This window comes from Budorcas taxicolor, chromosome 17 (assembly GCF_023091745.1).
Source record: "Budorcas taxicolor isolate Tak-1 chromosome 17, Takin1.1, whole genome shotgun sequence".
Taxonomy (NCBI): Eukaryota; Metazoa; Chordata; class Mammalia; order Artiodactyla; family Bovidae; genus Budorcas; species Budorcas taxicolor.
The window spans coordinates 53,387,040-53,414,572 of NC_068926.1; the positions used below are offsets into that span (position 1 = coordinate 53,387,040).

The following is a 27,533-nucleotide window of genomic DNA, read 5'->3' on the forward strand; positions in this document are numbered from 1 at the left end:
TCTGTATATTGGAAATTTTTCATTTAAAGAGAACCTAGGGACTTTCCTGGTGGTCCAGTGGTTAAGACTCCATGTTTCTGACGCAGGGGGGATGGGTTTGATCCCCAGTTGGGGAACTAAGATTCCACAAGCCATGCAGCATGGCCCCCCAAATAAAGAAATAAACATAGAGAACCCAGAAATCTCAAAATAAACAAACCTATACATATGTATAGGGCTTCCCTGGTGGCTCAGTGGTAAAGAATCTGCCTGCCAATGCAGGTTCAATCCCTGGGTTGGGAAGATCCCTTGGAGAAGGAAATGGCAACCCACTCCAGTATTCTTGACTGGGAAATCCCATGGACAGAGGAGCCTAGCGGGCTACAGCCCATGGGGTCGAAAAGAGTCAGACAAGACAGCTTCTAAACAACAAGAATATAAGCTCTAGGCATTACCTTTCTCTACTGTTACCTTCTGGGGGCCAGCACTTGGCAGGACCTCCTTAAAGTCCCTTCCAGCTGCCTGGCTGAAAGCTGGCTATAGAGAGGTCTCTCTTGAGCTCCACCCTCGAGGGCACGTACCTTCGGCCCCAGGGAGCTCCTTCCCATCGGCCTGGGCCTCGTCCACCTTGGTGTCAGTGCCATCGCCGGGCGCAGCTGAGTTGGGCTCGGGAGCAGGGCTGGAGTTGCTGCTGTTCTCCTGTTTGATGGGGGAGGCGTCTGCGATGGAGCTCTGGTTGCTGTTATCATCTGCATGGCGAGGGAACAGAATCACAGTGTGAAATGCTGCAGCTGCTGAGAAAAGAGGGGTGGGGGGTCATGAGAGTCTTGTTCTGGGTGAAGAAACCAGGTATCTCGTGGGCCTGGCTCTGAAGCAATGCAGAGGCTGGAGCGTGGTCCCAGGAGGCAGCATCGCCAAACTGTTTCAGGGGATCTGATCCAGCCCTGGACCAACTGCACTTGACACAAAATTAAAGGGGGAGACAGAAAGAGAAACAAGTTCACAACAGAAAGTGGATATTTTACAGGACAAGGGTCCCAGGCTCACCAAGTCAATGCCATTAAAAAAAAAGAAAGAGGGTACTTCCCTGGGGGTCCAGTGGTTAAGAATTTGCCTTGCAATGTAGGGGATCGGGTTCAATCCCTGGTTGGATAAGTCCCCACATGGCTCGGAGCAACTAAGCCCCCCTGCTGTATTGAAAGATCCTGAATGATGCAACTGATACAGCCAAATCAATCAATCAATTATTTTCTAAAAAAGAGAAACGGGAAAGATCACTGTCGTATTACAGATTAAAGAAATTTAAGAGACCTAACAACTAAACATGACGTGTGGGATTTATCTGGGTCCTGTTTTGAATGCACCAGCTCCGAGAGACATTTGGGGACAACTGGGGAATTGAATACAGTCTGGAGTTTCAAAGTAAGGAATTAATTTTGTTAGGAGTGATAATGGTACAGTGGGTAGATAGAAATGTCATTTATCACTGACACATGCTGAAGTGTTTAGGTACAGACTTAAGTATCATGGTGTGGGGGAAATGTACTTTAAAATCTAGCACGGGTTGCATGCAATTGTCACAATTCCCTGAATTTTATACTCAAGAGCTGTGCAATTTTGAATTTGAAAATTATATTTCAATTAAAAAAAAAACCTAACACATTTAAAAAATAGGTGAGGCAAATGCGGCATCATATTATGAAAATCTAGGTGGGTGGGCATGTGGATTTCATCAAACAATTCTCTCTACTGTTCTCTATTATGACATTTTTTTCATATTAAAAAGGAAAAGGGGAAGAAAGTTCACTGGGCAAAAAGGGCACTAGGGGTGGAGCTGGGGGTCCTGGGGGTACAAACCTGCTTGCCCTGGACCCCTCTCTTGGGCACAAAGAGTCATTTTCCTTTCTTTTCTTTCTTCATTTTGCTGCACCACATAGCTTGTGGGATCTTAGTTCCCTGACCAGGGTTTGAACCTGGGCCCTCGGCCGTGAAAGCTCAGAGTCCTAGTCACTGGTCTGCTAGGGAATTCCCTACAATCTGTCTTTTCACACTGAGTTACTCCCCAAGGGGGAGCACCGTTCCTGGAGGTTCTGCAGTGCCAGGCTGATGTGTGCAGCGGACAGCGCAAGCTGCTAGCCCAGTGCCTTCCTCCAAAGATCCATGCACTACACTGTCCTCGGATAGAGATATTAACCTGATAAGAACAGATACCACACTTCGTTTTAGCCAACAGGCGGAGAAGCAATCAGAGAGTCATTTTAACCTACAGATACCCACACAATCATTTCAAAAATATTACTACAGCTTTACCCTGCTTTTCTGGGCCATGCTGTGCACCTGGGACCAAAGCCATTTTTGTAAAAATGAGAGAGAGAGAGAAACAGAGACACAGAGAAAGAGAGAGGGAGAGAAGAGAGAAGCAAGCACATCAACACGTCCAGGGCACCGACTACATGCTGGGCACCAGGCCAGGGCATCTACAGTCACCTTGTTTAATCTCAGAAACCCCCCAGGTGGGGAAACAGTCTCAGCAGCAGAGCCCTCACTCATGCTGGCCTGCCCAGCCCCCAACCCCAAGCCTTTCCTCTGCTTCCACCTGGCAAGGCTGCCCCAGGCAGCCCTGCAGCCCTGACTTGGTAAATTGCACCTTATTTTAAGTGTACTCTGGGGCACTCATTACACAAAAGCATCCTCTTGTGAATTCTTGGACTTAAAAAAAAAAGAAAAAGATGTAAACTCCCCCTGGTTTATCTTTCGAGAAAAATCTAAAGTTCCTCTCTACGCCAAGATATATATACGGGAGTGTGTGTGAGAAACACAGAACTCAAAGGCACAACCTGTGGGTGCTTGCATGGGGTCATGCTGATTAAGGACAGTAAGCACTCATGTTTAATGAGTCAGCTGCCCTGAACCTAGCCTGGTAACCTGGTAACGGCATGACCCTGATGCTCGGGCTGACCCCAGGTGGATCCTGGAGACTTATAAAACAGCTGGATGCAGAAACTCTGTCCCCTCACTTCCTCCCAGGTCCATCCATCTGCCTGGAGCATTCCAGATAATTCTAACCAGGCCCACAACTTTCCCTGAGCTTTCAGACTTCCACGACCTGTGGTCAGACTTGGGTCTTTCTTGGCTGCACAGGTACTAAAATGGAAAGTGAGCATGGTTCCTGAGTCAGGGACCTGGGTTGCTCAGCATTCTGAATTTTTCTGGGGAATTAAGTCTGGGCTAGTGGACATAAACTTGAATTCTCCAAAGGACCTCAGATCCCAGCACTGACACTGATGAGCTTCCTAACTCTAGGCAAGTTCCTTCACCTTCTTCAGCCTTGGTTTCTGTACAACAGGGGCTCACTACCAGGACTGAATGAGGTGATGCCTCAAATGGGCTTAGTAAGATGCTTGCCTGGCACAATGTGATGGCTTCTTAAATGTTAGCTACTGACATACCCAGGCTCTCTTATTTAATACTCATAACGACCTTGTGAAGTAGGTATTACCATCCCTGTGTGACAGGTTAAAAACAGAAAAACCCAAGGCTACATGTTCAATAACTAGCTCATGATCATCTAGAGGCGATCCTAGCAGAGACACATTAGAATCCAGCTCTCTGCTCTAAAGGTTCTCACCTGTAATTCTATGAATGAAATGAAACCAAGCCAGGCCAGGGCTCTCCTCGGTACCCAGAGAGTAGGGATGCTGACCAGCCCCAGGGAGACAGGGGCCCCAACTCAAATACCTATTTCTTTGTTTTTTTCATATTTATTTGGCTGTGCCGGGTCTTACTTGTGTCATATGAGATCTAGTTCCCTGACCAGGGATCGAACCTGGGCCTCCTGCTTTGGGAGTCTTGGCCACTGGATCACCAGGAAAGTTCCCCAAAAGCTGTTTTTGAAAATGAAATGCATCTTGATTATGACTGTATGGCCAGTTGACAGTTGAGGTATGGGGGGGTGTGTGTGTGTGGCCAGTTGACAGTTGAGGTATGGGGGTGGGGTGTGTGTGTGTGTGTGTGTGTGTGTGTGTGTGTGTCTTTCTTGTCACGTAAACCGTTAGCAAACACCCCCCTGTGCTTTTTTCTAAAGCCAGTTTGGCAACCAGCAGGAATCCTTGCCCTTGTGACTGTTTTCCAGACTAGCCAGTTTGTGCAAACGGGGAAGTCTGCTGGCCTCCCTTCCCCCAGTTAAGACAGCCCTGGGCCCGGAGAGTTAGGAACTAGATCCAGCCAATGTTCCCTTCTGACTTATTTGTTGATTTATCTAATACCACTACGTTGTGCAAAAAGAAAACGCAGGTGGTCAGAAGGACAAAAGACAGAGAAACTGGGATCGAGACGGAGAATGGCAAGTGCTGGGAGCTCTGAGACCAGTAGGGCAGGCACAGGACAAAACAGGAGGTAAGCCTGGTGGGCCTTGTGGGGCTGGCCCTCCCTGCAGGGACGGCTGCTTCTGTTCCAATGGGCTGTGGCCTCAAGGATCCATATGCCCAAGGACCGGCAGATCCGACTCCTCAGAGGAAGGGAGAAAAGCAGATCTCTGGTAGTTTATAAATATCAGAAACTCAATTTTTTAGCCACTTCCAGTTCAAATCTCTGCCGTTAGAGGTCAGGTGGTGGTTCGCCTTGATGGGGTGGGGATAGCCAGGAACGGACACCCTGTGGATTGCCGGGAACCTTCTTTTTTTTTTTAAAAAAAAATTCATATTTATTTATTTAGCTGTGCTTGGTTTTTGTTATGGCACTCAGATCTCCTTAGATCTTATAGTTGTAGCATATGGGATCTAGTTCCCTGACCGGGGATCGAACCTGGGTCCCTTACACTAGGCGCACAAAGTCTTAGCCACTGGGCCACCAGGGAAGTCCTAACCTTCTGTCTTGATTTGGGCCAGTTACAAAAGGGTGTGTAGTTTGTGAACACTTCATGGAGCCATACACTTCTGATTTGTGCCTTTCCTCTCAGATAAAAAGGTTAAAAGAAAAAAAAAAAATACCAGCAGTGTCAAAACATTTACAGACTCGTTAAAGCATGGGTCCCCAACCCCCCGGCCATGAATGGATACCCGTCTGTGGCCGCACAGCAGAGGAGGGGCAGACGAATGAACAAAGCTTCATTCTGTATTTACAACCACTCCCCATTGCTTGACTTCCCCCTGGTCTGTGGAAAAACTGTCTTCCACGAAACCAGTCCCTGGTGCCAAAAACGCTGGGGACCGCTGGACCAAAGCATGTCTCCAGCCTGGATCTGATCAATGGGACACTGGTTACAACTTTTGAAATATGACAGCAAAGGAAATTAAGCCATCAATGTAGAAGGGCAGGTCCAAGGTCCCAGAATGATTCATGTGAAGTCAGAAATCCAGTGAGAGCTTCCCAGTAGCCCAAGCAAAATAGGAAATGGGAAACAAGAGTCATTTATATGATACATCAGGCCCAGGAGAAAAAGAGATAGTTACTCCAAAAAACTTCCTGGGCACATGGGACTCACAGAACATCTCCTGCGAGGCTTGTGTCACTGGGTGAGAAAGAGGTCTTATTTAATGTTTCTGGCTCAGTTTTTTAAAATATTTACTTATTTAGCTGCACCAGGTCTTAGTTGTGGCATGTGGGATCGAGCTCCCTGACCGGGGATTGAACCTGGGCCCCCTACACCGGGAACGTGGTGTTCTTGGACCACCAGGAAGACCCACTCTGATTCATTTTATCATTCTTGGCTCGTTGCTCTGGGAAAAGAAGCTTCTTCTCCTCCGATGAGCCTCCTCCTTGGCACAGAGGCCTCCCGGTCCTGCCGAGCCTGCCCAGCCCTCCTACCCCTGGCCTGGAATGTGAACAAACCTGCTGGCAAAACAAAAACACAGCCGAGCGCTCCGGGCAGGAGACGGGCTCGGCCGGCGGCTGCAGGAAGCTCACCATGCATGTCCATCATTCCCGGGGAGGAGCTGTTCTCCGGGGTGGTCACTTCTGAGCCACACTTCTCGTCTTTGCCCTTCTTCTTGTTCTTGTTTTTCTGGAGGAGAAAAGTGATGCAGAAACCGAGTCACTGAATTGTGCGTTCGTGCACGCATAAGTAAGGCCCTGGGGAACGGGATGAGTATTTTATTCCGAGGACTCATCTTGGAGCCCCCAAGTCTCTGGAGGGCTCCACTGGCCTGGCTTTGAACATGTCCCATGAGGGGGTCTCCTTGCTTTGGGATCAAGGAGCCCTGTGGAGGGGAAGTTTCTGGGGGTGGGCTGGCGATGCTGGGGGTAACGCCGCCTTGCTTGTAGGGGCCACCCCACAGGCCTGCAAACACCCTGGCTGGTGGGAATTTCCCCTGGTGAAAAGGCTGTGGTTACTCAGCCTGAAGCTGGTACAGGAATGCCAGGTGAGGGATGGAAAAGCCAGCTCATGCATTTCAACTATCTTTAGGCCCCAGACACTGCCTTCCTTAAAAACAGTCAGCTGACTTCTGACCCGACTCTGGAGACCAGGTGAGGAGGGAAAGGCCAGGGAGGAAGCAGGGGTGAAGGGGATGCTCTTACATGTGGTTCCATTTTTTTTTAACTTATTTATTTGGCTGCACCAGGTCTTAGTTATGGCATGCAGGATCTTTAGTTGGAGCATGTGGGATCTAGTTCCCTGACCAGGGACTGAACCTGGGTCCCTTGCATTGGAAGCATGGAGTCTTAGCCCCTGGACCACCAGGGAAGTTCCATGTGGGAGTGTGTTGGAAACAACCTAACTGCATCCATTGGAAAAAGACTTGTTAAACAAAGTACAGTACATTCATTCAGTGCAAGGGTATACACCAATTACAGACGCCAGGGAAGTTCTTCCGTACAAATGCAGAAAGATTCGCAGAGATATCCACATATTAAAATACTTTGGTATCCCCGAGATGTATAAAAGATGCAGAACACGTGAACAGGATGCTGCCATTGGCAGTAAAGGAAGAGCATAAAGGAACGTGTGTGTGTGTGTGTGTGTGTGTGTGTGTGTGTGTGTGTGTGTGTGCATGCACACGCTCCCTGGAAGGATAAATGAACACTGGTTGTCTCCAAGGAAGAGAGCTGCGTGGGGTCAGAGGTACTCATCGGGATGGGATGCAGATTTACAAAAAGATAATCCTGGGGACTTCCCTGGTGGTCCAGTGGCTGGGATTCTGAGCTCCCAGGTTGGTGGGCCAGGGTTCGAGCCCTGGTTAATGAACTAGATCCCACATGCTGCAACTAAGACCCAATACAGCCAAATAAATAAAAAATATATTTTTTAAAAAAGATAAGGCTATTAAAAAATAAAGTAACATTTAAAGAATATGGAAATGTACAGAAACAGATAGTTGACTGCAGGATCTTCAGGAGAGTATGAGTTTTCTTTATTCTTTATGGGGTAATGAAAACATTCTGGAATTACGGTGATGATGGTTGCAGCACCGTGAACATACCAACACTGGCTGGCACAATTTAAAAGTGTGAATTTTATGCAGGTAAACTGTCATAGTTTTTTTTTTAAAGGGTTTATAAGTAACATTTGAATTTTGTAACATGGTTTACCTATTTAAGAGAATAAAAATTTCAAGAAAATTCTGAAGAAAAAAAATGATGTAACCATGCCATTAATGGGCATTTAAAAACATGAAAAGCTGTCCTTTTCCAATGCAGATTCCCGCCCACCACCATCAGAGATGCAGATTCAGCTGTCTGAAGTGGCACCTGGGAACCTGCATTTTGTCGAGACTCCCAGGGGATCAAGTGCTCAGCCAGGCGTGGGACCCATTGCCTGAGAGGGAGCGGGCAGGAATACTGTACATCTCAGCTCAGAAATGACAGCGAATTAGCATCTAAGCGCTGTCTGCACAGCCACGCTGAGCTAAGTTCTTCCCATATGATATACTGCCTTTGCTCTGTTGCAGAAAACCCCAGGAGCCAGATAGTAATGCTCCAGTGCACAAAAGAGGGGACTAAGACCCAGCAAGGTGGGGTCACCTGTCTGGAATCACAGGTTAATTGAGGCTAGCCTGTCCAACTCCACAGCTAGAGGTCTCTGTCCAGCCCTGGGCTGCCCTGTCCTTCCCGACACCCCATCGATTACGTTTTCTCCTTGATCACAATCCATTTGGCGCTTCCCTGATGTCTGTTTCATGCTATTCTATAATTATCTTCCCCCAACGAGATTATAAATTCCTTGAGAGCAGAGACCACATCTTCTCAAATGCAACCGGCGTTTATACAACACCTAATGATGTGCAAGGTGCAGACATGGGCAGGAGCCAGAAGCTGCCTTCCAGGAGGCTGGCCGCACTCTGCTCTCCCTCCGGAATGGCCCACACCAAAGGCCATGATGGTCTGTGTTGGTGCCTCTGGGGTAAAGCAGCCCTGGTGGCTCCATGAACCAGGCCAGGACCAGAGGGGACGACACGCCACCGCCATCTCAGCCCAGTGTCGACTCACCTAGGGGCTAACACGTGATCAAAGGGTCAAGAACGGCGCCTCAGCCCTGCCTGGAGACCCCAGACTTGTGGGGTAGGTCACTGGAAATGGCGGAGGGAGGCTTTGCCCTGCCTGTTTTTTTTTTTTTCTTTGGCCAAGCCACGTGGCATGTGGGATCTTAGTGTCCCAACCAAAGGATTGAACCTGTGTCCTCGGTAGCGGAAGCACTGAGTCCTAACCACTGGACTGCCAGGGAATTCCCTGCCCCTCCTTATGGCCCCTAGTAACCTACCAATCATGCATAGTATCACGACTGGAAGCACGTAGGTCAGTGTGAACCACCCTTGCACGAGTAGGCATGGCACTCCAGGCAGAAGAACAGCTCACGGGGAGGCTTGTTGGTGGAACCATTTTGGATTTTGACTGGAAATGATAGTAGCTGACCTGGGGGTCTTTGAGGGTAACTAGCCTGGGAGCCACAGAGCTGCAAAACTATCTGTGACATGGGGCAGCTGCCAGCCATCAATCCCTAAGATTAGGACAGCATATTAAAAAGCAGAGACATTATTTTGGCAACAAAGGTCTATCTAGTCAGAGCTATGGTTTTTCCAGCAGTCATGTATGGATGTGAGAGCTGGACCATAAAGAAAGCTGAGCGCCAAAGAATTGATGCTTTCGAACTGCAGTGTTGGAGAAGATTCTTGAGAGTCCCTTGGACTGCACGGAGATCCAAGCAGTCAACCCTAAAGGAAATCAGTCCTGAATATTCATTGGAAGGACTGGTACTGAAGCTGAAACTATAATACTTTGGCCACCTGATGCAAAGAACCGACTCATTGGAAAAGACCCTGATGCTGGGAAAGAATGAAGGTGGGAAAAGGGGATGACAGAGGATGAGATGGTTGGATGGCATCACTGACAAGATGGACATGAATTTGAGTAGGCTTTGGGAGTTGGTGATGGACAGGGAAGCCTGGCATGCTGCAGTCCATGGGGTCGCCAAGAGTCGGACACAACTGAGCAATCGGACTGAACTGAAGATTAGGCACAGACACCAGGGCTCCCCCTAGTGGTCATAGTCACTGCTCCACCTGGAACCCTCCCCTTAACAACAGCCCAGGCTTCTCTGTGCCACTCTCTGGGGTCACTCTTCACCAGCAGCTCCAACCCCCAGAAGGCTCTCCAAGAGTAGAGAGAGAATATGTGCTTTGAAGTCAGACAGATCTGACAGTTGCTGTGTGACTCTGGGGAAATGGCTTTGCCTCTCTGAGCTCATGTCTTCCCTTGTACAGGGTGGATACAGAGCTCAACTCCACAAAGTAATGTCTGACAGATGGTCAGGGGCCAGGAATGGCCCTACAATGATGGCAGAGGGCCTGCCTGTCTGCAGGTACCACCATGCCCACCCCAAAACCATGGTGCTCAGTCTAAGAGAGGGGACACTTTGGCACTAAAGTGTGGAGCAAATCGTGGGGCTCTTGTCGGAAGAGGCGACTTGCAGGGGACACTCCCCGCCTTAGTTCAGTCAGTTCAGTCGCTCAGTCGTGTCTGACTCTTTGCGACCCCATGAATCGCAGCACACCAGGCCTCCCTGTCCATCACCAACTCCTGGAGTTCACTCAGACTCACGTCCATCGAGTCAGTGAAGCCATCCAGCCATTTCATCCTCTGTCGTCCCCTTCTCCTCCTGCCCCCAATCCCTCCCAGCATCAGAGTCTTTTCCAATAAGTCAACTCTTCACATGAGGTGGCCAAAGTACTGGAGTTTCAGCTTTATCATCATTCCTTCCAAAGAAATCCCAGGGTTGATCTCCTTTAGAATGGACTGGTTGGATCTCCTTGCAGTCCAAGGGACTCTCAAGAGTCTTCTCCAACACCACAGTTCAAAAGCATCAATTCTTCAGTGCTCAGCTTTCTTCACAGTCCAACTCTCACATCCATACATGACCACAGGAAAAACCATAGCCTTGACTAGATGGACCTTTGTTGGCAAAGTTATGTCTCTGCTTTTCAATACGCTATCTAGGTTGGTCATAACTTTTCTTCCAAGGAGTAAGCGTCTTTTTATTTCATGGCTGCAGTCACCATCTGCAGTGATTCTGGAGCCCAAAAAATAAAGTCTGACACTGTTTCACTGTTTCCCCATCTATTTCCCATGAAGTGATGGGACCAGATGCCATGATCTTCGTTTTCTGAATGTTGAGCTTTAAGCCAACTTTTTCACTCTCCTCTTTCACTTTCATCAACAGGCTTTTTAGCTCCTCTTCACTTTCTGCCATAAGGGTGGTGTCATCAAACTAGGGCTGGACTATGGGGGAAGGGTAGACTATTGGGTGAGGGGTAGATCGAGCAGCCTCTCCAGCCCCAAGCTGGATCCTTCTGCTTTCCAAGTGCTCTGCCCCCGGGTCCCCACATGGAGGGTGGCAGTGGATAGCCAGTCCCCTGTCACCATAGTGGGAAGCGTGGATGGGCAGCCCCACTCCAGGGGACCAGCCCCCATACTCACATCGTCAACCTTTGGCTCCGTCACGGGGACCCACTTGTAGATTCGCAGGGATGTGTCGCCCACAGTTACCCACTTCTTCTCCCTGCAGAGGACAAGGAAGAACCTGTTACCAGGGGCTTCTGGGGTGGACCCCTGCTCACGCTGGTGGGGGGCAGCGTGGGCCACTCGCCCTTGGAGCAGCTGTGACACAGCGACTGCCCCAGGTGGGGCTGAGAGAACGTCTCTGGATCACACAGACACGGGTTTGAATCCCAGCACTGGCTGGGATCTCCCCACCCCGCCCCCTGCCGCCCAGGGCAAATCACTTCACCAGAGCCTCAGTTTCCCCATCTTTTGGACCACATGGGGTTGTCAACCTCTCCAGGTGGCCACAAGAATTACGGGAGACAAAGCATGTGGACAGCTTTCTTGTATTTGGGTAGAAGTGCTTGGTAAGATGGGAGTGGGGACAGGTCACTGCCACTGGGATGATTCCTCTGGATGAAGGGAATCGGGCCCCAGGTTCCTCCAGCTTTCACCCCCATGGAACCAGGGAACTGGGCCACCCGAGCCCTCTGGGCAGCAGAGAGACCGTCAGACCAACAGGGCATTTCCTCCAGTGGGGGTAGGGTAGGGGTGGGAGGGTCTTCACCAAGGGCATCCAGGGGCTCGCCCCACCCTCTTGGCAAGTCCTCTGAGGTGCTGGGAAGGAAGGCAGGAGCAGACAGCATGAGTAACCATCCCAGGCTCTTCCGGGCAAGTGCCAGTTAGATCAGCCAAGGGGAACAGAGCACGGGGGCAAACCTGGATGCTCAGTGGCCTCGGCCCCCAGACGCTGATAATCAGGGGTGGCGACGGGAAGCACAGGCCGGGCGGAGGGCAGCAGCCAGGTGGGAGGTTGCTCCAAGACCCTACACTCAGAGACGGGCTTGAGTTCAGGAACATCTACACCGCTGCCCCTGACCCACCCTCAGCTGCATCCTTAACGCCTGGGGCACGGCTGTCAAAGGCAAGCTGACTGCGAGAAGTAAACCACAAGCCGTGGGAAGGAAAGCAGGTGACTAGTTTTCACCAAAGGTAACGCTGATAATGACCACTCTCTCCTCCCACCTCTCTGCTCCAAGCATCATCTTCCTCCTCTAGTCATCACCCCAGCCTCCCAAGTTCGGTCCTGACCTCTCGCAGCCTGTAAGACAGGTCCTGTAGCTTCCTGCCCCTAGTACTGGTGTGACAACCAGAGACCATGTGCCTGAGGAAACAGGGGCTCAGGGAAGGTTCCCCCAGAAGAAAGGCTGGGATTCCAACCAGGTCGCTGGGGCTCTGGAGTCCACACTCCCAGCACCGGACTCTGCCGTCTCAGAGACGTGGGAGGTCACGCTAAGGAAACCAGCTGACTCAAGGGCCCCATGAGATGATGTCGGGGCCAGACACACACCTGCTGCAGGTAGCGTGGCAGCCAGGAGACCTCAGCGGGTGCACCAGAGCTGAGAATTACGAGCGGCTGCAGGCACCTTGTCCAGCCTCTCCGCCAAGACCTCGGCCTTGGGTCCTCCCCTTCATGGGAAAGCAAACCTCACGACCTAAAGGGACACATTCCCACCAGCTGGCACCAACCCACCATTGGGACTTCTGGGGGCCCAGCTAACCAAAACCATAGACACTTCCACGCCCCAAACTGTGCCCACATGGTTCCCAAAGTCCTCTGCTGGAAGAAGCTAAGGCCTGGCTTTTTTTTTTTAGTTCCCCAACCAGGAATCAAACCATAACCCCCTGCAGTGGAAGCACTGAGTCCTAACCAGTGGACTGCCTGGGGCCTGGCTTTTCTCAACATACACTCTGCTATGCAGAAGACTTCTGAAAGTCCCTTGGACTGCAAGGAGATCACACCAGTCAATCTTAGGGGAGATCAACTCTGAATACTCATTGGAAGGACTGATTCTGAAGCTGAAGCTCCAGTATTTCGGTTTGGTCATCTGATGCAAACAGCCGACTCACTGGAAATGGCCCTGATGCTGGGAAAGACTGAGGGCAGAGGGAGAAGAGGGCGTCAAAGGATGAGATGGCTGGATGACCTCATCGATGCAATGGACGTGAACTTGGGCAAACTTTGGGAGACGGTGAGGGACGGGGAGGCCTGGCTTGCTGCAGTCCATGAGGTCGCAGAGTCAGACACAACTGGGCGACTAAACGACAGCAACAATAATTCTACTGTGACCGTTTCTAGTGCCTTCTGTGTGATAAGCACTATACGCACTTGCTTTAATTTCCCCATAATCTCTGGTGACAGTAAACAGTCACCTTTCCTGTTTGATAAAGAAACTGAGGTAGGGGGAGCTGGAGTCGTTCTCACCAGTGTTCACACCTCCCTGCCACGCTGCTTTCTGGACTAGCTCCCCTGCCCCCATCCCTGCCCCTTTTAGCCTTGAGAGAATTAAATAAAGGCAGGTACCTAAGTCACTATCCACCTATCCCCTACCTCCTGGAGGCAGGATGGATGACCCACAACCCCAGTCTGTGCCCATCTCCATTCTGAATAATTAGAAGGTGCCTGGAAGGGACAGAGACATTCCAAGAAACAACCTCGGAGACAAAGCAGCCATCACAATAGCCATTGTGTGCTGAGGGCTTACTTCATGCCAAATGCTTTATTTACACAGGCCTATGAGAGGGGAACTATTGTCATCCTGCTTCACAGAGGAGGAAACGGGAGGCCCAGAGAAGTTATACCACTAGTTCATGGTCACGCAGCTAGTGCAACAGCAGAACCGCGGCTGGACGTGGGCTGTACCCCTGGTATTCTGTCTCCCGTGAAAAAAACTAAGAAATGACTCCGCAGAGCTCATCAGCCACAGAAGCTGGAAAAAGAGGCACAAACGGCTCCAATCCCACCCAAAGAGCCACAGGCACTCACTCCTCACAAGCTGGTTTCCTCTGCCCAGGCCCCAGTAGGTCAGCAGATCCAAGGCTTGATTGTGTTTAAAACAGAAAAAAAAGTAACTGACTTGCAATACACAGGACACCTCTCAAGGTATAAAGGGTGCCAGACCTGGGCTTCGCAGGCCACACGTGAGCCGAGATGAACGTGGCAAGCTGCAGGTGCAGGGAGGTTATGGACCCCACAGGTTCTGAGCGGAACACAGCTGGGTGGCCCCAGTTCCCAACTCGCTCCAGGCATTAGAAACTGTTCTTTAGTTCCATTTCTAGGTGTAGGCACTGAGGGGCCAGGGGTCAGAGGGAAGAGCACTGAGATTCTGATCATAGTCTGCAGTCCAGCCAGCAGCCACCCAGGGAGAGACAGGCCCTGGAGTTCAGGGGCAAGATGTTGAGTGAGAACCCAGTACTTTGTAGACACGTCCAGGGAGTGTTGGGTGTGTCATCAAGCCAGCGGCTCGGCAGTGCCTTAGGAAACGACACACAGACCTAGAGGAGCAGCGAAGCGTTCCTACCACCACTTCCAAAGCCATCACCCTAGAACTCGCAGCCCCCTCAACCCCCAAGGAGTGTATTAAGTTGTACTTATCACCTTACATTTGTGGTGGCAGACAAGCGGCCAAGAGGCACATTTTGTCTGGCCTATATACATGGTACTTTAAAAAATTGGAATCCATTGGCAGACTTGGAAAAATAAAACCAACAAACAAGTCAAACCCCACATTCAAATCCAGATTGCTGGCCATTCTTAAAAACACAATATGGCCATCAGGGACCCGCACGCCCCAAGGAGCAGTGCCTCTCTCAAGATGGGGCCGTTGGGTCTCTCAGACCCCTGAGTCTCACCACCTCTAGGCACAGGTCTGGATTCACAACCTCCAGGCTGCAGCCCGACCTGGCCTTGATGGCCACGCCCACAGCCCTCCTGTAACCAGCCAGGCTGAAGTGCCTGTCTCTTCCCCACCAGGCTGGGTTCCTGAACAAAGGAAGTCAGCTGGAGGAAGAGAGCCCCAAACGCCCTACCCCAGCACAAGCTCCTGTGTTAACTACGAGCACCCTTCTCCATAGATCCTCCAGGCCAAGGCCAATTCCTAATGTTGCCTCAGGGTCAGCTCCGAATGCTGGCCAGCCAGGGAGACCTGACCCCCGCAAAGACCGCTCTGAAGCCGTCACTTCCTCTCCACTTCCCAGGGCTAGTCCTTGATGCCAGAGAAGGTCTGGCTATGGCTGGCTTCATCCTAACTAGGCCCACGCCCGCTTGACCTGCCCTGTGCCTGGCAGGAGGTGCCCCTGCAGGTACTGAGGCGAGGGTCTAGGCACAGTCAAACCCTCCTCCCCCAGGGACTGTGGGAGGTTTCAGGGAACAAGCCTCTCTGCAGCTCCACGAGTCACTGAGGGGCCCTTCAGACTGCGGTCCCAGGGGGTCCCTGGGCCTAAGCCTACTTCAAGGCTCAAGTGTTTTACCACTTGCCCAGTGACTCCCACTTCCCTCTCTTCTCCACCACACCGGGCCTCCTAACCCTGCCCCAGTTTCCCCCCAAACGAGCCCACCATTTTGCTCTTCCTTCAGCCATGATCTGGCTGCCTTGCACTCCACCAGCTGGCCTCGCTGGGGTATCAGACAGAAAGGAGAGGAGAAATAGCCGGTAGCTATGTACAGGGCAGCACAGGGCTTTTTCCAGAGGAGGGGAAGGGTAGGGCTTGGCAGAAGGGGGATTTTTAGGGGTCACTGGAACTGAGGAGAAACACCACCCTAGGCTTACAGGGTGTGGTATGCTAGGCACCTCCATTCTGAATTTTTTAAAAAAAAAAGAGAGAAACGGGATGTTGAGTTAATTTCAGATAAACAATGAATAATATTTTTTAGTATAAGTATGTCCCAAACAGTGCATGGGACACACTTACACTAAAAAAAAAAAAAAAAAAAAACTACTTAAAAATATTATTTTGTTGTTTATCTGAAATTCAAATTTAACTGGGTGTCTGTAATTTTATTTGCTAAATCTGGCAACCCAGTGTCCCAGCCAGTAGGACGTCCCAGACACGGTTGGTGGCCACAGAGTTAATAAACAACCCCAAACCACAAGGGCTGACTGGAAGACACATTCTAAAGGCAGAGTGAGGGTAGGATTTGGCTTCTTGGTGCTGGGGAAACCTATGAAATTGGTAAAGTCCCTTTTGCTTAGAACGGGCGGGAGGGGGAAAAAAAATCAGCAAAACCAAGCTTCTACTTGACAATAAAGGCAGCATTTAATGACCAGGGAAATGGCTCCCCACTCCAGTATTCTTGCCTGGAGAATTCCATGGACAGAGGAGCCTGGAAGGCTATAGTCCATGGGGTCGCAAAGAGTCGGAGATGGCTGAGAGATTCACACACACACACCCCTCCCCGTGTGAAGGATTAAGTGCTTTTGGAGACATGGTATTATTCCAGGAGGGGAGAAGGCACACAGGGACCCTTTGCTGTTATGGTTAGAGAAGTTATGTGGTTAGCCCAAAGTCACAGCAAGGAAGTGAACTGGAAGTCCAGTCATAAGATCCCAAAGTCTGAGGTCTTTAATGTACTTGACTCCTAGTTTCCCAAAACACAAAAAGGGAGGGAGACATGTTCTCCTCCCCTCCTCCCCAAACCAGAGCCTGCTCAGCAGCACTGAAGGCTTCCAGGCTGGCTGCTCTGGGGCCCCCAGGGTGGAAAAGCCCACAGCTCCATCTGCCCTCCCAGCAGAGCAGCTGGCGGGTGGGCCCTCCAGGAGCAGCTGTCAGGGTGCAGGAGCCTCTGCCAGGCTGGGAACCTGGGGCAGAAGGCCCCACCAGGCCTCCCAAAGCACAGAAAGGCAGCGTGCCCCCACCCCTTTCTCACCTCTAGGCTGGTAACAGAAGGAACTCAGGCCCAGACAACAGCTCTTTCTTTGCCTAGGCGCTCAGGCAGGGGACAACTCCAGCTTGCCTCTGAGAATCCCGCTGGAGAGGGGGTGGTGGGCTTGTTTTCCTGTGTGTGTTTTGGCCTGCAGCTGTTTCTGCCATTTTTAAATGGCTCCAGTCCCGGCACTCGGCGCCCTGCGCGTCAGGGGAGCTCCCACGGCAGGGAAGACTTGGATCTCAACTTTGGAAGGCCTCCCCTTCTCACGGTTCTGAAAATTCTTTGTCCCATTGGAGCCAAACCCAGCCCTCGGCTGGGCATCCGGCCATCTGCAGACAGCCCTTTCCATAGGAGGCCCGGGAGCACGTGGACTTTATTGATTTTCCTCTTGCCTTTTTTGTTGGGTTTGACTCAGAAAGGACAGTTAACTTGTGACACGGCTAGACTGGAGGCTCGCCCCCAGTGGTTTTGAGAGACCCAGGCGTTACTTGAGAAATGACACCCCTAAACATAAACAGAGCCCGCCACGGGGCCTTGCCGGGTTTTCAGGCTTTAAATAAAGGGTCAGAATGAGCCCGCGGGCACTGACACTCGAACGTCGCGGCGGCTCTTCTCCCTCCCTGACCCTGGTGAGGCCGTGGGAAAAAAATAATAAAGTTGAAATCCGGGAGCCGGGAGTTTTCAACAAGTCTGCCCCAACCTGACGATCGGCTGGCGTCTCGGGCCTGGCCCTCGGGCCGATTCCGAGACAGACCCGGACGAGGCCGGGGAAACGTTCAGTCGTATTAATTACAACCAGGCCACGCCGGACGGAATCTAACGTGAGCCGGAGAAACCCGCACGGCCCGACACTCGAGTCCCCCTCGCCCCCCGCGCAGAGAACAAAAACAACAGCTCTCTCCGCAAAACAAACACGAACCACCGGGTTTGGAGCAGCACACGCGGCCCAGGACCGGGGTCTGGCCCCAAACGTTCGCTCGCCCGAGCCCCCGAGCCCGGGTCCCGGCAGAGCTGGGCGGGAAGGGGGGTGGGGGGCTCCGGGAGCCCCGGGCCCCGCGGCCGCAGCCAGCGTTTCCTCCTCGCGCTCGCCCCCATCTTTCTTCGTCGCCAAGAGCCCTCGCTCCAGGCAGCCCAAAGCGCTAAATTTAAACGGCTCGCGCTCTACAAACTCCGCAGACTCGAGGGCGCCGAGCCTGGGAGGCGGGGAGCGAGCGAGCGAGCCAGCCGGGGAGGGAGGGAGAGAGGGAGGCCCGGCGCGGGCAAGGGCGCGGGGGCCGGCGCTGCGCCGCCCGGGGCGCGCGGGGAGGAGACGGAGACGGCGGCGGCCCGCTCGGTGCTTGCACAATGGAGCTCGCGCTCTCCCCTCCGCCGCCGGCATCGCGGCCCCGGCGCGCGGGAAGCCGCTTTCATGTGACTTGCACAAAACGAAATGGCTTCTGGGGCCGGCCCCGAGCCCCCCTCCCGGGAGCCAAGCGCCGCGCCGGGGACTGCCCGCTGCTCCACCGCCCGGCCCGGGGCGCCTGTCGCCTCCAGGCTGCCGCCGCCGCGCCAGGTGGGCGACAGGCGCGAGCGCACCTGGGCAGCGGCCGCGGCCCCCGCCGCGCGCAGGTGACCCGGCTCGCGCGCCGCCCGCCCTCTCCAACTCCCGGGCCCGCGGACGGCCCGGGGCGCTGCGCCCCGCCGGCTTTTTGTATCTGGTTTCGGGGTTCGGGGCGGCCGCGGCGCCGAGCCGGCGAGCGAACGAGCCGGCGCCTCCGCTTACCATTTGCGCACTTTCTCGATAGCCGCCATGACCCTCTTGATATCATCTTTGGCCCGGCTCCTGGTCTCGGCTCGAACCGACCTGCCCGACATGGTTCTGGCGGGGAGAGAGAGGCTGGGGGAGCGCGCCCGCCGGGTCCTGCTCGCGCTCCGCGGCGGCCACACTCGCGCCCGCCCGCCCGCTCACTCACTCACACACGGACACACACACACACACACTCGCACACATACACACACACACAAAGCCTGGTGCCGCCGCGCGCCCAGGGCCCAGTGCGCAAGCGCCGGGCGGCAGCTGCACCAAGCAGGGGGAGCAGCGCCGCCGCGGCCGCCGCCAGTGCGGCCTCCGGGCGCCGCCGCCGCGGAGCAGCGCCGGCAGCCTCTCCGCCCACCCGGGGGAGGCGCCCGCGACCCCCGCTCCCCGGGGGAGGTGGCGAGGGCTCCTGGCTACCCCCGGCTCCAGGCACGCGGGGTCGTAGGGGAGGCGGGCTGGCGGGCGGAGGTGCGCGCGGACACTTACTCGGAGGCCGCAGGTGCCGAGGGGTTCCCCGTGGAGAGCGGGCCGGCTGGCCGGCCGGCCGGCCGTGGAGGGGACGCATTCCTGGGGAGCGGGCGCGGCCGCCCGTCCGCGGCCCCCGGTGTGTGGCAGCGGCTGCAGTAATGCAAGTTTCCTGTGGGGCTCCCGACTTCTCAGAGTTGAAGGCGCCGATTCGGGACGCGAGGTGCTCTTGGAAAGAGTTGAGAAACGCGGACCTCTGCTGGCCTTATGCCGGGTTTAAATACGCGAGCTAGGACGTCGCTTCCCTGTCTTTCGTCCTTTTGGAAAACTAGGGTAGGAGGAAAGGAGCTTGGGGTGACTACGAGAAACATTCGACCTTGCTTCTTAAATAGCTTTCGGCGCAGGAAAAGCTCGATGATTATTTATCAGCATTTCAAGAGGGGCTTTTAGACATTGCCTCTAGTGATAAGTTGCCCTCACCATAAATAAGGGAAGCGGGCCCATACCCGCTTCTGTCCTAAACCAGATTTGAGCTTAAGCCACACCTGATGTAAGTTCCAGGCTCAGCCCAGCTGCTGCTACCGCACAAATGACCCTGGCAGGTAAAGTAGACTGGCCGGCTACGAGGAGGACTTCTGGGATGGTGTCTTCCCCGCGGTGCCTCAAGACAGCTCTGCACCAATCTACAATTACCAGGATAAGCCATCCTTGTGTTCAGCTGCAGCTAAACTGGTATTGAACAGAGCGGATTCACGCCCAGATGGATGTTCTGGAAAGAGAATGACCCCTGTCAGTAAACCCAGTGCCTTGGAGATCAACTAGCCCAACAAGCTGTGAGCTGGATGTGTGACTACCACTCATTCTTAAACCAGGCCCTTTGCCCCAAGGCTTTGGTGTGGGGGAGAAAATTTTCTGGCGCTATGGAGTGGAAGCTCCACTGAAGGCCTTTTCCTAGGCATGTCCTTTTACCATCCTGAACCCCACGTTCCTAACGTGAGGACTACATGGGAAAGCCTGTCACAGCAGGTCATAAAACACAGGTCCACATCACTGGTGCTCTGACTTACCTGGCCCGCAGATACATCCTTAAAGTTACACATAACATTTAAATACATACATTTGAGTCCAAAGTAGAAGATATATTTTAAAATCCAAATACTGAATGGACAAATGTGCATATTTAATACAGTGGGATATTATTCAGTCATTAAAAAGGAATAAAGTACTGGTACATGCCACAGCGTGGATGAGCTTTGAAAACATCCTAAGTGAAAGAAGCCAGTTACAAAAGGACAGATATTGTATGATTCCACTTACATGAGTTATCTAAGCTTGGCAAATCCATAGAGACAGAAACCAGATCTGTGGTTGCCAGGGACTGTGGGGAGTGGGGAATGGGAAGTGACTTCAAATGCGTATGGAGTTTCCTTTCTGGGGATGGAGGGCTGATGAAAAAAGGTTCTGAAAGAAGATAATGGTGACTGAATGGCTTTATGCCACTGAATTGTATACCTTTAAATTGTTACAGTGTTTGGTGAGGTTTTTTTTTTCTGTGCCACTCAGCTAGCAGAATCTTAATTCCCCAACCAAGGATCAAACCTAGGCCCCTGGCAGTGAAAGCACTGAGTCATAACCACTGGACTGCCAAGGAGGTTCCACAGTGGTCCATTTTATGTTATGTGTATTTGACCACAATAAAAAGAAATCCAAATATCCAGCTTCTATAGACATGTCAGATCTGCAAACTGGGCACCCTGTCCACATGGCAACAATCAGCTGGAGCTGAGGAGCCCTGTACCTTTTGGGTACAGCTCCCAGGTCACCCATGTGTCACCTAGTCACTGTACTCATTTATGTTACCACATGGCCCCTGAAGGCATGTATGTTTTTCATCTCCGACTAAACTACAAAGCTCTCTACAAATGTTCTTTATAAATCTAGTGTGGCACTTTTTATAGTTTCCTGTCTCCTGCCGATATTTTTACACTTCTTCCTTTCAACAAAGCACAGTTGTTTAATAGTCTGTGTCTGACCATTGATATTTGAAGTTTCTGAGAGTCTGTTTCTGCTAGTTCTTACTCATGGTGTCCTATTTCCTTGTGATCTGCCTGATTTTCTTTGACCTTGCTGGACCCTGTATTTCCAAATTTATTTATAGGGATAATTGGAGGCCTAGAATGAAGCTACCTTTGTCTCCAGATACGTTATATTTGTTTCTGCCAGGCTCCTGAGGGCACTGCTAGTGCACAATGACCAACGTCCTAGGTCAGGGGGCTTCCCTGGTGGTCCAGTGGCTAAGCCTCCAAAGGAACTAGATCCCACATGCCGCAAGTAAGAGTTAGCATGCTGCAACTAACAAAAAAGATCCCCCATGCTGCAACAAAGATTGAAGATTGCATGTGTCTCAACTAAGACCTCGTGTGGCCAAATAAATATTTGACATCCAAATTCAGGGCTGGTGGGTCCCTGGACCCCCAGGTGATACTAATACAGGTTGCCTAAGTGATGAGACTGATTTGCTTATTGTACCCAGGGTGGGGTCAGTGCTGACAGGCCTACATATCCCAACTCTGTGTTCAGTGACCTCATGTCAATAGTTTGAAATCACGTTTACAGAAATTGGCAAGTGCTATAGACAGCGTTAACTATGATGGCATCAGAGTCAACAAAAGAGTCCGAAATGCAGTGCTTGGATGCAATCTCAAAAATGACAGAATGATCTCTGTTCATTTCCAAAGCAAACCATTCAATATCACAGTAATCCAAGTCTATACCCCAGCCCGTAGTGCTGAAGAAGCAAAAGTTGAATGGTTCTATGAAGACCTACAAGACCTTCTAGAAGTAACACCCAAAAAAGCTGTCCTTTTCATTATAGGGGACTGAAATGCAAAAGTACGAAGTCAAGAAATACCTGAGGTAACAGACAAATTTGGCCTTGGAGTACAGAATGAAGCAGGGCAAAGACTAAGAGAGTTTTGCCAAGAGAATGCACTGGTCATAGCAAACACCCTCTTCCAACAACACAAGAGAATTCTCTACACATGGACATTACCAGATGGTCAACACCAAAATCAGATTGATTATATTCTTTGCAACCAAAGATGGAGAAGCTCTGTACAGTCAGCCAGAACAAGACTGGGAGCTGATCGTGGCTCAGATCATAAACTCCTCATTGCCAAATTCAGACTTAAATTGAAGAACGTAGGGAAAACCACTAGACCATTCAGGTACGACCTAAGTCAAATCCCTTACAATTATACAATGGAAGTGAGAAATAGATTCACAGGATTAGATCTGATAGACAGACTGCCTGAAGAACTATGGACGGAGGTTTGTGACACTGTACAGGAGACAGGGATCAAGACTATCCCCAAGAAAAAGAAATGCAAAAAGGCAAAATGGTTGTCTGAGGAGGCCTCACAAATAGCTGTGAAAAGAAGAGAAGCGAAAGGCAAAGAGAAAAGGAAAGATATAAGCATCTGAATGCAGAGTTCCAAAGAATAGCAAGGAGAGATAAGAAAGCCTTCCTCAGTGATTAATGCAAAGAAATAGAGGAAAACAACAGAATGGGGAAGACTAGAGATCTCTTCAAGAAAATTAGAGATACCAAGGGAACATTTCATGCAAAGTGGGCTCAAAGGACAGAAATGGTCTGGACCTAACAGAAGCAGAAGATATTAACGTGGCAAGAATACACAGAAGAACTATACAAAAAAGATCTTAATGACCCAGACAATCAGGATGGTGTGATCACTCACCTGGAGCCAGACATCCTGGAATGTCAAGTGGGCCTTAGGAAGCATCCCTATGAACAAAGCTAGTGGAGGTGATGGAATTCCAGCTGAGCTATTTCAAATCCTAAAAGATGATGCTGTGAAAGTGCTGCGCTCAATATACCAGCAAATTTGGAAAACTCAGCAGTGGCCACAGGATCAGAAAAGGTCAATTTTCATTCCAATCCCAAAGAAAGGCAATGCCAAAGAATTCTCAAACTACCACACAACTGCATTCATCTCACACGCTAGCAAAGTAATGCTGAAAATTCTCCAAGCTAGGCTTCAACAGTAAGTGAACTGTGAACTTCCAGATGTTCAAGCTGGAGTTAGAAAAGGCAGAGGAATCAGAGATCAAATTGCCAACATCCTCTGGATCATCGAAAAAGTGAGAGAGTTCCAGAAAAACATCTACTTTTGCTTTATTGACTATGCCAAAGCCTTTGACTGTGTGGATCACAACAAACTTGTTGAAAATTCTTCAAGAGATTGGAATATCAGACCATCTGACCTGCCTCCTGAGAAATCTGTATGCAGATCAAGAAGCAACAGAACCAGACATGGAACAATGGACTGGTTCCAAATTGGGAAAGGAGTACGTCAAGGCTGTATATTGTCACCCTGCTTATTTAACTTATATGCAGAGTACATCATGAGAAACGCTGGGCTGGATGAAGCACAAGCTGGAATCAAGACTGCTGTGAGAAATATCAATAACCTCAGATATGCAGATGACACCATCCTTATGGCAGAAAGCGAAGAGGAACTGAAGAGCCTGTTGATGAAAGTGAAAGAGGAGGGTGAAAAAGCTGGCTTAAAATTCAGCATTCAAAAAACGTAGATCATGGCATCTGGTCCCATCTCTTCATGGCAAATAGATGGGGAAAGAATGGAAACAGTGACAGACTTTATTTTCTTGGGCTCCGAAATCACTGTAAATGGTGACTGCAGCCATGAAATTAAAAGCTGCTTGCTCCTTGGAAGAAAAGTTATGACCCACCTAGACAGTATGTTAAAAAGCAGAGACATTACTTTGCCAACAAAGGTCCATCTAGTCAAAGCTATGGTTTTTCCAGTAGTCATGTATGGATATGAGAGTTGGGCCATAAAGAAAGCTGAGCACCAAAGAATTGATTCTTTTGAACTGTGGTGTTAAAGAAGATTCTTGAGAGTCCCTTGGACTGCAAGGAGATCAAACCAGTCCATCCTAAAGGAAATCAACCCTGAATATACACTGGAAGGACTGATGCTGAAGCTGAAGCTCCAATACTTTGGTTCACCTGATGTGAAGAGCCGACTCACTGGGAAAAACTCTGAAGCTGGGAAAGATTGAGGGCAGGAGCAGAAGGTGGAGACAAGATGAGATGGTTGGATGGCATCACTGACTCAATGGACATGATTTGAGCGAACTCCAGGAGACAGTGAAGGACAGGGAGGCCTGGCATGCTGCAGTCCATTGGGTTGCAAAGTGTCAGACACGACTGAACAACAAAATAATGTATCAGGACCCTTCCCCAGCAAGCCAAGAGCTGGTGATAAACATCTGCCACACACCACTGGTGAAGCCCATTATTGAGGGCCTTCTAATAAGCCTGCATGATTGTGGGCAAGGTCTCATCTCCCCACTATGTGGATCCTGGACTTCGATTTCTGATCTCTTGCCTCAAAAAACCATTCACACTAAAGTTCAAATATGCTACGCTTGGCAAATATCTACAGGCTTCAAGTGGCCTTCTTGCTGGATTAGTTTTCAGGATTCTTTTTTTCCTTGAGTTTCGCCTAGTCCTTACTATCTTGTCAGCATGTGGTGGCTTTTAGGATGTTTTTAAAATATGTTTTCTAGCATTTTTAGTTGCTTTCAGCTTGAGTGTGTGTCTGAATAACTAAGTTTCAGGGCTGGAAGTCAAGCTCTCACTGAATGTTTGTGATTATTTCAGACACATTGAAAGAGTGACTGTTAGGTTCCAGAAGTGAGTTATTTAGCCGTGACTTGTGTTTTGACCTTTCTGTGCCTCATGTGTAAAATGGGGGTGAAAATAAGACTTGCCTCATAGAGTTATGTGAATTAAAAACAGTATTTGTCAAGGAAGGAGGGTGGGATAAACTAGGAGTTTATGATTAACATATACACGTGCGTTCATGCCTGCTCACTTGTGTCCGCCTCTTTGTGACCCCATGGACTGTAGCCTGCCAGGCTCCTCTGTCTATGAAATTTTCCAGGCAAGAATATTGAGGTGGGTTGCCATCTCCTACTACATGGGATCTTCCTAACCCAGGGATCGAACCTGCAGAAAAGGATACTACCATCCCGCAGTGAGTCTGCAGAACTGGCAAGTGGATTCTTTACCACTGCGTCACCTGGGAAGCCCAACATATACACACTGCTATGTATATAAAATAGATAACCAATGAGTACCTACTGTATAGCACAGAGAACTACACTCAATATTTTGTAATAATCTATAAGGAAAAAGAATCTGAAAAAGAATATACACACACATATACCCATACACACATATAACTGAATCATGTGGGGTGTACACCTAACATGACACTGTTAGTCAACTACACTTCAGTTGGAAAACATACCAAAAAACAAACAAACAGTATTTGTCAAGAATTTAGAACAGAGCTTGGCACATTGTAAGTGCTAGATACCAAAACGCATGCTAAGTCACCTCAGTCTTGTCCGACTCTTTGCAACCCTATGGACTGTAGCCTGCCAGGCTCCTCTGTCCATGGGATTCTCCAGGCAAGAATACTGGAGTGAGTTGCTGTAGCCCTCCTCCAGGGGATCTTCCCCAAATACCAAAAAGTATTTGTTAAATACCACCCTCTATGATCTTCGCATCAGTATGCCCCACGCTGGGGACTGAAGTCAAACTACTCTTCCTAGGACTGGTAAATTCAACTCTTACTTCACTTCTCCCCCTGAGATGAAGGCTCATTCACCAAGGGGTGGGAGTTTGGGGTGGGGGAAGGATAAGAACACAGATGGAGACATGTGGCTGTGAGGAAGATGCAGACCCAGCCTTGGCGTTTCTGGGTAGACTTGGTCCTCGCCTAGCAACTTGCAACCGAGTACTGTTTTCATAAACAGAGGAGCTATGGTGTTTGGGGAACATCATTAGCAAGGCCCAGCCAAGGGGGGAACTTTGAAGGGAACACTCTAACCACAGGATGAAATACAGCCCCTTCCTCAGAGACAGAGACAGAACGGATGAGCTGCGGAGTTGGAAGCCTCCCTCCTTGTGCAGAAAAGGATACTACCATCCCACAGTCAGTCTGCAGAGTTCCAGCCAGAGCCCCTCTCTCCTGAGCCTCTGGACTGTGCTCCCCACTCCATAGGCATCAGAATGTGGACAGTTGTAAGTCAGCCCCCTGTGAGTGCTCTCGGGACCCTCCTGTCCCTCCCTACCGAGAGAGGATTGGCAAACATTCACCAGCACGCCATTGGTGGAGCCCTATGTGGTCCCAGTTCATTGCAGGGAAGGTCTCCCCGACAATGTGGGCCTGATGATAAATTTCAGAGATTGGGCCAGTAAAACTTTGCGGGGCAGCGGCACTTCCCTGATGGTCCAGTGGCTCAGACTCTGCACTTCCAACAGGGGGCCTAGATTCGACCACTGGTCAGGAAACTAGATCCCACATGCCACAACTAAGAATTTACATGCTGCAACTAAATATCCTGCATGCCACAGCTAAGACCCGGAGCAGCCGAATAAATAAATAAATATTTTAAAAATTTTTTAATAAACCAAATAGTCCAAATTGCTTCTATGCCTACTTTTTCTTGCCTATAACTACCACTCTAAAAATGGTTCCCAGCTCAAATACTAATAGATTGGCAAGCTGCCAGACTAAAAGTTAGGCCACTTGAGGCCATATTCAAACAGAGAGATAGTAGCTATAAAGTGCTTCAGAAGACAGATGTGTTCAAAGGTGAGATTGTGTAACACAGTCGCTCTTCTAACAATGAATGATTGGACACGGAACATCTGGTCATGACCCAGTGACCCGGAGCAGAGTTGGAATCCGTCTACCGACGCGCTTGGTGAGCTCTTAAGTCAGGAATCCAGATGGCTGCCCAAATGTCTTCTCCCTTGCTCCCACACGTGCGTCATTTTGGCTGCCTCTGAAAACCTTTCCTAGTTCTGGTGAACCTTTAGGGATGGAGGCTGCCCCCTACTACAGAAGCTGGGGGATGGGGGCCATTTCACTCTTCTACCTGGGAGTTCTAGGTCCTGGGCATGGGACCTAACCTTGATCTAGTAGGCGGATGGTCTAGTCAATTGATTTTTTTTTTTTACTGATGTATAGTTGATTTATTATAGTATTATGTAAGTTTCAGGGGTACAATGTAGACATTGGTTCCCTTTTCTCCCCACCTGCACCAACATTTGTTAGGTTCTGACAGGTGTGAGGTGATATAGCTCTTTGTGGTTTTGATTTGCATTACCCTGATAATCAGTGATGTCGAGCATCTTTTTATGTGCCTGTTGACCATCTGTATGTCTTCTTTAGAAAAATTTCTATTCAGGTCTTCTGCCCATTTTTCAAGTGGGTTGCCTGTTGATTTTTTTTATATAATAGCTTTATTGAGACATAATTAACATACCATAAAATTCACCCTTTTAAGTTTTTTTTAGTATAGTCACAGAGTTGTGAAACCATCACCACAATCAATTTTAGAGCATTCTTGTCATCCAAAAAAGAAACCCTCTACCCATCCGCCATCATTCTTTCTACCCCTCGCCTTAGCTGACTGAGAGTTTATTTCCTATTTCTATGGATTTGCCTCCACTGGACATTTCATGTAAGCAGAATCATATAATATGTGTCA

General features: G+C 50.2%; 1 protein-coding gene and 1 pseudogene across 3 annotated transcripts in view; both read right to left on the minus strand.

The window, feature by feature from the left end:
* BCL7A (BAF chromatin remodeling complex subunit BCL7A) overlaps nucleotides 1-18,619 on the minus strand; it is a 30,749-nt gene extending 12,130 nt beyond the window's left edge. For all 3 annotated transcript variants that reach the window (XM_052654527.1, XM_052654525.1, XM_052654526.1), the window contains exons 1-4: nucleotides 18,420-18,619; nucleotides 10,888-10,969; nucleotides 5,884-5,980; nucleotides 561-728 (exon numbers count right to left, since the gene is read on the minus strand). In XM_052654527.1, coding sequence (XP_052510487.1) covers nucleotides 561-728; nucleotides 5,884-5,980; nucleotides 10,888-10,969; nucleotides 18,420-18,511 — 439 coding nt within the window. In that variant the 5' untranslated portion in view covers nucleotides 18,512-18,619. The remainder of the gene's footprint in view (nucleotides 1-560; nucleotides 729-5,883; nucleotides 5,981-10,887; nucleotides 10,970-18,419) is intronic.
* Nucleotides 2,045-2,225, minus strand: LOC128062662 (uncharacterized; annotated as a pseudogene).
* Nucleotides 18,620-27,533: the final 8,914 nt, after the last annotated feature.